Source organism: Poromitra crassiceps (genome assembly GCF_964638095.1).
Source record: "Poromitra crassiceps genome assembly, chromosome: 15".
In the NCBI taxonomy this organism is placed as follows: Eukaryota; Metazoa; Chordata; class Actinopteri; order Beryciformes; family Melamphaidae; genus Poromitra; species Poromitra crassiceps.
In genome coordinates this window covers 21252030-21262029 of record NC_139634.1, presented here as the reverse complement: position 1 = coordinate 21262029, position 10000 = coordinate 21252030, and the positions used below count along the sequence as shown (strand labels likewise).

Here is a 10000-nt window from a genome sequence, read left to right as displayed (position 1 = left end):
AGAGAGAGAGAGAGAGAGAGAGAGAGAGAGAGAGAGAGAGAGAGAGAGAGAGAGAGAGAGAGAGAGAGAGAGAGAGAGAGAGAGAGAGAGAGAGAGAGGCAAACATTGTGATGATCAGTGACTCGTCCCCCGTCGGCCGAGGCCCTCGTGGGAAAACAATTGATGATGAGCTTTTCTTTATGTAGTTGTGAAGTCTCGTTTTGTGAAGTTGCTGATACATGAATTCAGTTTCAAAATGACATTTAAAGAAAAGTGACACCTTCTCTTGCCTAATTATTGCTGACACATGAAAGTAAAACTTATTTTTTTAAACTATCATCTGCACTTATGGACTGCTAAATTATGCATTTCAAAAATAAAATAAAACTAAATAAAAATACATTTATAGCAAATTGGAGTGAAATCTTCTATTCTAATCTGGATAGAAATGTCATAAAGGTGAAACTGCAAGTTCAATTTAAAATAAGTGACATCTGTCTCTCCTTGTTTTCCCAGAGGCCAGTTCTGCATCAGTACCAGGTGAGTCGGGGTTTTGCTTGCACCTGTGTTACTTCTTGCCTTTTAGACACAAAACGGCTGCTGGTGAAAAAGGTCAAATGATCTGGTGAGTCCAGTTTGGATTGAGCTCTTCCTTTGTGCTGAGATTTATCACTAGTATATTCAGAGCCAGCACCAGAGTTTCATTCAGGCCAACAGGTTGATAGTGACGAGGATACATGCTTCTCTGTTGTAGCCCCACTTTGTGATACTGCTAAGGCAGGTGGATTTTTACATACAAACTCTAGATGCTGTGAAGTGTGAAGTCATTCGTAAAACGATAGGGTGAAAGAACTGCTGTTGACAACTGAAGGGTTTTAACTGATGGAGAGACAAAACGTTTGAAGAAGGTTTTTGAGTCCTGCTGTCTGTGTGAACCTCTACAGAGGAGCTGTGTACGCTGGTGATCACAGAAGCCTTTCCAGAAGACTCCGGCATGTTTAAATGCCTGGCCCTCAACTCCTTCGGCACGGTCTCCTGCTCAGCCATCCTGGAGGTATACAATGGTAAGATGTCCATCTGTCTGCCAACATAATCTCAAACCTATTCAGCTATAATAATAATAATAATAATAATAATAACAATAACAATAACTAGAATCTCTGCGCTCGCCCGATTTCTAGGGTGGAGACTCTGAGGATGATGCGCCATGGCTGCTTTTTGGGGGGGGGGGGGGGGGGGGGGTTGTGACTAAACTCATGCCACGTCATCCACATCATCAGTGGGTATGACATCATCCTTAACCTCGCTCAGTGTTCTTCTTCTTCTTCAAGTGGCTTTCCGGCAGACTGGATGCCTTGCGGCACATTGCTGCCTCTCACATTTGGGGAATCTTCTCCTAATTCTCACTCAGGCCCATGTCACTCTGGGGAATATCCTTCTTCTTCTTCTTTGAATCTCTTCTTCTCCTTCTTCTGATGGCTGTCCGGCAGACTGTATGCCCTGTAGCACATCGCTGCCTCTCACAGGTCAGGAATAGGACTATTCATTTTGATGGCGACCACAGGCGGAATTGTCAAATTGTTTTACTTGTCTAAACAGAACCAAAGCTGTTGGGGAGATGGTGAGGTTTTGAAATGAACCGCTTTTGTTTCAAATTTACATTGAGATTGTACGTATGTATCCCTGCCCTGGTTTGCAGATACATAAAATGCCATCTATGGCTATCTAAGTTCACCTATTGCTGTACTGAGAATGATGAGTGAGTCTTTAGTCATCACGCTGTATGTGTGCCATCTCCTGCAGACCTGGAGGAGCAGCTGGAAGTGGAAGCGGCCCAGCAGCAGGAGGTGGTAAAGGGGGAGGTTTTGGGGCAGCAGCAGCAGCAGCAGCAGCAGCAGCAGCAGCAGCAGCAGCAGCAGCAGCAGCAGCAGCAGCAGCAGCAGCAGTGTGTCTCTGTCCAGGATGCCTCAGAGGACTTCCCCCCTCTGCTGCCCGACGCCTTAACCCTGCCCCCTCCTGAGTGGCCTGACAGCCCACTGGAGGAGAGCATCCCCAGCGTTGCAGAGTGAGTAGATGGTACACGCACGCACGCACGCACGCACGCACGCACGCATGCACGCACGCACACACACACACACACACACACACACACACACACACACACCACACACACACACACACACACACACACACACACACACACCACCCACACACCACCCACCCACACACACACACACACTCCTTATTTTTGGTTGCTTTTAACGTCTGTGAAGTTTATACTCCTGCTGCACTCAATGTTAAATATTTTATAGTGGCTATGTTATATTTGTTCTCATTATTCACAGCAATAGTGGGAATGTTTTCTACGTTGCTGTAGTTCTGATGTAAGCCACACGAGGGCCTTATTGCTTTATTCTGACAACAGGCAATTTTCTCAAAGCCTTTCTTTCTTTCTTTCTTTCTTTCTCTCTTGCTTATAAACTTACAGTAACCTAGGTGACTAAGTGACTGAGGTAATTAGGCTAATTACCTCAGTCACCTAGTCACCTAGGTTTAATTAGGCTACATGTATAACACCCATGGAAGTGGAATAGAGAAAATAGTCTGTACAGTACGTATGGCACATTTCCACCGCATGGTACCGTTGTATAGTGTCGTATAGTGTAGTGTATATCTACTTGCCTCTAGGCTACTATAGTATTTAATTTTCAAGGCATTAGCCCACATTCTCATGCTGTATTTATCTTAAGGAGAACTTATTAACCTGAATGTCTCCCAGAATTCCATTATCAGCTGCTGCTGACTAATCCTGGTTTTAGTGCTGTAGCCTATGTGTTGTATGTGTTCTTCTATGGATTATGAGTCTGTCAATAAAGTTGATTGATTGATTGATTGATTGATTGATTGATTGATTGATTGATTGATTGATTGATTGATTGATTAGTGCACTCTGCATTCAAACAGGGTTAAGATTATTCTTAGTCCACACAGGGAACATGGGATTAAATTTTTTTTTTTTTTTTACTTTTTTTTTAAGGGGGGGATTCTCATTTTGTGTAATTCGCAGCCTCTCATGCATTATTACTTAATTTAAAAACGGCTTTCAGTGTGATTTTGCCAGTCATAATGAAGAATCATCAAATCCTAATCATAATCCAGTTTCATGGTTCAACTGAGAGAGATGCTAGCAGAACTGAAGTGGGGCTGGTCACGTGGCCGCGCTCTGGAAAATAAAATACATCAGCTGGGACACGCGCGCTCCCGTCACTCCACATACCCTGCGTGTGCGCGCACTGTCACCTGTTGCAGCGCAGTTCTCTCACATCAGAGTTTGGACTCTCCTTCTCATGCATGACAGATGTAACGCTGCTGAGGTTTATGGATAGTTCTTTGGTGTAGAAACGTTTACCAAGGTAAGAATGAACTCTGTTGGTTTGGACGGTCATTTTAACCCGCCGCTAACTTTCGCTAACTTAATAGCCTACCTACTCAAAAGTGGCGAGCCATATTGACTTTATTTCCACCCGGTCAAAAATCGAATTAAACCTAACGTTCGCTAGCTACGTTTCTGCTGAGTATATTATAACGTTAGGCAACGATGCATTGCGATCGTATTGGCCATAAAGCATAATGAACTTCAGGCTATTTTGGGGCTTTGTGTCATCTGGCTTGGTCCCCATTCAAACAGGCTATAAACATAAGAGGAAATATCAAATGTTCACATTTGGCTTTTTGTCAGAGGTTTTTGTGCAGCCATCTCCATTTCAATATGATGAATATGACGGATACCCCCAACTGTGCTGGTATGGAGTTAACATATAAGGAGGATACTGTAGGCTACAGTCACACACGCACACCCCTAACTTTCCTAGCTTAAATGAAATAACAGTGAATTAAAACTATTCCTAACTTTGCTGCAAATATTTATGATAAATTGGTCTTTATTGTGTTGTGTTGTGTTGTGTTGTCTTGTGGTGTGTTGTGTTGTGGTGTGGTGTGGTGTGGTGTCTTGTGGTGTGTTGTGTTGTGGTGTGGTGTGGTGTGTTGTGTTGTGGTGTGTTGTGTTGTGTTGTGGTGTGTTGTGTTGTGTTGTGTTGTGTTGTGTTGTGTTGTGTTGTGTTGTGTTGTGGTGTTGTGGTGTTGTGTGTGTTGTGTTGGGCTTGTGTTGTGGTGTTGTGGTGTTGTGTGTGTTGTGTTGGGCTTGCCATGCCATGGCCTGCTGTAGCCTACCCAAGCTCCTAGATTGGGCTATGAGCTCATGTGTAATGTGAAGTGGCAATATACTGAGAGATATGGGCTTGTGTGTCCTTCAGTGTTAACCCTTTACCATCACATTCAGACAGGCAGAGCTGCTGTGTTCCATGGATAAATAAATAAATAAATAAATATGACTATAATAAATAAATAAATAAATAGGACTATAACAAATAAATATTGTCGTCGTAAAATAAAAATGGGAAGGATACCCTACCAATTTAATCAAAGTTCTAAAATATCAGACAGGCACTACAGGATTAAAAATGAAAGCCAAACTACAAAAAATTGCACCACCATAGGAGATAAAACAAAATACCATATAGGAATGGTACGATCATTATAAACTCACATTTGGGTAACACCAACACACTATAAATCCCTATAGGAATATAATGACTTTTGTTACAGCTTTGCTGCATACTGTATCACTTGTGGTTTCTCTTTATGGTCATTGATAATTAAGATAAAGTTCAAGCATATTGGCTTGGTTCATATTAAACACCTTCACGGAGGCGGTATCATGTTCCATATGAGTGGTTGGGAGGAGGGGGGTATGATCTCATCTGTAATATGAAGTGAAGACATGGCTCCTGTGTCCTTCACAACAACAGTTGTTCAGTCTGCTGGCAGGATTTTGGTTTTGAGGTCACGTCGAGTGTCTTTGGCCAACTTGAACTCTGGATGCTTGCCAATAAGCCTATGTGGTTGTTTGGGGTGTGCAGGTGTTTGGGGTGTGCGGGTGTTTGGGGTGTGCAGGTGAGGAACTGCACTCAATTGTAATGAGGTGCTGCTGCCATGGGTGCCAGTCCATTTCCTTCAGTATAAATAACCACCTCAGATGAGTGGTTTGACACTGTAGTAGGCTAACATCACTTTTACTTTTGTGATTTCAAATATTGAAAATGTGGCACAAGACTTTATGTCTAAACTATTAAGAAGTGTTCTATCCCAGCAAGCACGGACGGACCCGGACGAATTGAGGGAGCCCAATAGGGGCCGGCTCAAGTCATATCATGACAACTCAGATCTGGCCCAGAGTATCACTGTATCACTATCCAACTAACTTCACTCACCACTGAAATATCCATCAGGATAACTAAATGGTTGCAATCAATGCAATCAATAGGAATCACGTATTTCTCAGTCTGGTCTATTCTTATCCAAAATCTGACTGATCAGCACTTGTGGAACAAGATTAAATAAACCAGAAAATATTCACATTTTAGAAGCTGGAACCAGAGAATGTTAGTTTTTCCCCCCTTAAAAATTTGTCTAAATATTTAATCATTTATACAAAATAATTGTAAATAAATTTTCTGTTGATCAACTAATGGATTCATCGTTGCACGGTCTCTAGAAGCTCAACAGACACTAAAACCTGATGCTGACTGTTTTAGGACCTAAAACATCAACAGTCAGCATCAGGTGCACTGGAAATGTTTGTGACGTGACGTTAGGGCTGCACAATTAATCAAATATTAATTGTGATCAGGATTTTGGATTCCCATGAAAAAAAAGAAAATCAAAAACCATGATAAAATCGAGATTAAACGTGTCACATTCTGTTTAGCAATGTTGCCCTGGTTTTGTGTTTGGGTGTGCTCCGCCCCTCCTCCAAAGCCCAAACACACTGTGGTGCATGAGTTTCAGCTCGAGTCAAGTCAAGTTCAATAAATGCTGTTAAATAAATGATGTTCCCAAAAATCAAAGAGTAGGCTAATCGTGTTAAATAATCGTGATCTCAATATTGATCAAAATAATCATGATTACCCTTTTGACCATAATCGTGCAGCCCTTCTTTTGGCAGGTTAGGACATAAGTATACGAAAAAAATACACCACCATGTAACTGAAGAGATGGAGAGAAGATTGTTAGTATGTGTTAACTGAACAGTACACACACTGACACACGGACACAGACAGAAGAGTGAAGGATCGGATTATTCTTTCTAAAGAACCAAGAGGTGTCAAGTTGAGAGCAATGAATTTAAGTTTGATTGATCAATTCATTGCATTCCTGCAGTAGGGTTGACTTGCCTCAGTTGTGGATATTGGGCTTATAATGTTTCTGTGTTAGGTAGGAACTGCTTCTATGTTAAAGAGTAATGACATGTGACCTGTAGCAGAGACGTAAGATGAAGCTACACTAGTGGAGTCCCAGAAAAAAACAAGAATAAATTATATTAGCATAATATGGCCCGTTTAAGGAATTTGATAGGTCAGAGCAAGGTGACAAGCAGGTTGAAGCATCAAAACAAGGAGCTAAAGAGAGAAATTCAAATGATGAAGAGTTGATATTGTTGTTTCTCTGTTTTCATCGGTCATACAAAGGACTTCGAGAGTAGCGCACACCTACCCACAATGGGGTGTGTGTGTGTGTGTGTGTGTGTGTGTGTGTGTGTGTGTGTGTGTGTGTGTGTGTGTGTGTGTGTGTGTGTGTGTGTGTGTGTGTGTGTGTGTGTGTGTGTGTGTGTGTGTGTGTGCGTGCGTGCGTGCGTGCGTGCGTGCGTGTGCGTGCGAGAGAGAATTGGGGGTTGGGCGCCTGGCTGCACCTGCCAGCTGATGTCGGAATTCCTAGACCGATATAGCTTCGGCCACTTTATCTCACACTCACTCAACCTACAGTAGCACACACACACACACACACACACACACACACGTACTCTTATTAAAGTATGAACAAGATAACATATCCGACAGTAGGCTACACATAGGCTGATTAACACACACGCGCACACTTAGCTCAGTAGTAACTCAACCATAGTGCACACACATACACACACACACACACACACACACACACACACACACACACACACACACACACACCTAGTCCATGACACTGAGGCAATCTAACATACACACACGCACACACACACACACACACACACACACACCTAGTCCATGACACTGAGGCAATCTAACATCCGCACACGCACACGCACACGCACACACGCACGCACACACACACACACACACACACACACACACACACACACACACCTCTACAGTAAGACATGTCTCTCCTTTTAGAGGAAAGTTTGTGGTTTGGCCATCAAATAAAACAATGATCAGCTGAATTCAGAATCTCAACAGAAGACACTGACAGGAAAGAGGCAGAGGAGAAAAGTGTGAAATGAGCTGGGGCAGTGTGGGCACTGCAGGCAGGGCATCAAGGCCACTGTGGCCGCAGGGCAGATCATGGCCGCCATGGCTGCTGTGAAATCCCTGACAGACGGAGTCCAATCTGATCAAAAGTCATAATGGGCTGAAAGGCTGTCATTTGATATCAGTATCAAATTCTCGTCAGTTGACCAAATTTAGGTGCTTTGTGGCCTCAGGAGACAGAGAGAGGAAGACAGAAGAATAGCTGTGTGTGTGTGTGTGTGTGTGTGTGTGTGTGTGTGTGTGTGTGTGTGTGTGTGTGTGTGTGTGTGTGTGTGTGTGTGTGTGTGTGTGTGTGTGTGTGTGTGTGTGTGTGTGTGTGTGTGTGTGTGTTTGCGTGTGTGTGTGTTAGAGTGAGGTTGAGACAAACGGAGAGTTACTGCTATTGTCATTATGCCCCTAGCCCAGGCCGCGTGGTAGCCATGGTAACAACATTCTTTCCTAGTAGAAAAGTGGAGGACCAGGCTAGCTCAGTGTTACAGGAAGTATACAGAGTGGGCTGAGATGGACCAGGCTAGCTCAGTGTTACAGGAAGTAGAAGACAGAGTGTGCTGAGATGGACCAGGCTAGCTCAGTGTTACAGGAAGTAACAGAGTGGGCTGAGATGGACCAGGCTAGCTCAGTGTTACAGGAAGTAGAAGACAGAGTGTGCTGAGATGGACCAGGCTATCTCAGTGTTACAGGAAGTAGACAGACAATGCACACCACTACACATAATTTCATAATGGAGGACTCTTGTATGAACATTCTCATAGTTTCAGTTGAAGTTCAATAAACCAATATTTTTCTTAAAAGCAAAATACTTATGTTAATACTAATGTTTGTTTTTCGATGGGCCATACCCTGTGAAATTTCATATCATTACATCCCTACTCTCTGCTAACATGTCCCTTTCTGTGTCTACCAGCTTCCCAGAGCCTGAGCCAGCCAACCACTCCTCTGAAGAGCTTTTTGGACACAGCGAGGAGGAGCGTGCCCTGAGCTCAGAGGGTCAAAGGTCACCGGAGGTCACGGTCCAGGCCTGTACGCCTAGCCCTCCCCCTCCCCCCTCGCCGCCGCTGCCGCCACCACCAACCCAAGTGGAGGAGAAAGCCCCTGTGCCCAAACTGTTCACCCCGAGCAAGCTCAGTTTCACGGTAAGCAACTGTTTTTGTATCATTTTTCAACAGCAGGGTTTCCATATAAGTGTTGCAGCCATATATATATACAGGTATATATATAATATATGTAAAGTCCTATATGGATTTTACACCTCCGACTGTGTACCAGCACACAATTCTAACATCATTGTCAAGTACGCTGATGATACCACCGTGATTGGCCTGATTTCTGATAACAACGAGACAGCCTACAGAGAGGAGGTCCAGCGACTGCTGGGGTGGTGCTCAGACAACAACTTATCTCTTAATACCAGCAAGACCAAAGAGCTCATCATTGACTTCAGGAGGAGGGGTGGTGAACACGCTCCTCTCTTCATCAATGGAGTAATGGTGGAGAGAGTGTCGACCTTTAAGTTCCTGGGTGTTCACATGTCAGAGGACGTTTCATGGACTGCCAACACCACTGCGCTGGTGAAGAAAGCACAACAACGGCTTTACTTTCTGAGATCATTAAGAAAGGTAAAGATGGACAAAGACCTGCTCATTACCTTCTACCGCTGCAGCATCGAAAGTATCATCACGTATGGCATCTCTATATGGTACCACAGCTGCACTGCCGCAGAGAGGAAAGCTCTGCAGCGGGTCATCAACTGCGCCCAGAGAATCATCGGAGCCCAGCTGCCTCCTCTGGACTCGATCTACAGCTCCCGCTGCCTCCTCTGGACTCGATCTACAGCTCCAGCTGCCTCCTCTGGACTCGATCTACAGCTCCCACTGCCTCCTCTGGACTCCATCTACAGCTCCCACTGCCTCCGGAGAGCGACCAACATCAGCAGAGACCTGACTCACCCCTGCCACCACTTGTTCTCCCTCCTGCCCTCTGGACGGAGGTACAGGTGCATCCGATATGCCTCCTGAACCAGCCTGCCAACAAACGTCAGACCCGCATCTGACCTGCACTGACACTGCACTGACACTTGCACATTAGTTTATTGTATGCTGCTACATCTGTTTATTGTTTACACACATCGCACTTTAATGTCATTTAGTAAGACGCACATGATACGTATGCTGCACTTTAATGTCCTATATTATGACGCACATGATACGAATGCTGCCCCTTCTTAATGCTTATTTTATTCTATTATCTTGTCTTTTTATCCATTGCATGTGGTAGTATGTAGGATAAATTTATTTTAGACTCAGTTACTTTTTTTTTATTCCTCCTACGTAGCTTTGGTACTGCACACAATGAATTTCGTTGTACAAGTTGCAATGACAATAAAGGTATTCTATTCTATATATATACTGTATATCTTCTCTCCTCTCTAAGCGGACAGTTAGGTATTAGTGAATCATAATGGGTCATACTATGGTATGTTGTAATGTGTCATTTTGCAGTCTTCATCTCATTCATATCTCTAGTTAATGGTTTCAGTTGTATTATAATGTTGATTTCCTTTTTTCTCCCTCAGTCCTCCTCCCAGTCAGCAAGCAACA

General features: G+C 43.8%; 1 protein-coding gene across 1 annotated transcript in view; it reads left to right on the top strand.

The window, feature by feature from the left end:
- Window positions 1-10000, top strand: part of myot (myotilin) — a gene marked incomplete at both ends in the record, with an annotated part of 29187 nt that overhangs the window by 2128 nt on the left and 17059 nt on the right. The window contains 6 exons of the mRNA XM_083651810.1: window positions 496-519; window positions 924-1043; window positions 1783-1829; window positions 1887-2044; window positions 8308-8536; window positions 9979-10000. The exon at window positions 9979-10000 is cut by the window's right edge and continues 1099 nt beyond it. Coding sequence (XP_083507936.1) covers window positions 496-519; window positions 924-1043; window positions 1783-1829; window positions 1887-2044; window positions 8308-8536; window positions 9979-10000 — 600 coding nt within the window. The remainder of the gene's footprint in view (window positions 1-495; window positions 520-923; window positions 1044-1782; window positions 1830-1886; window positions 2045-8307; window positions 8537-9978) is intronic.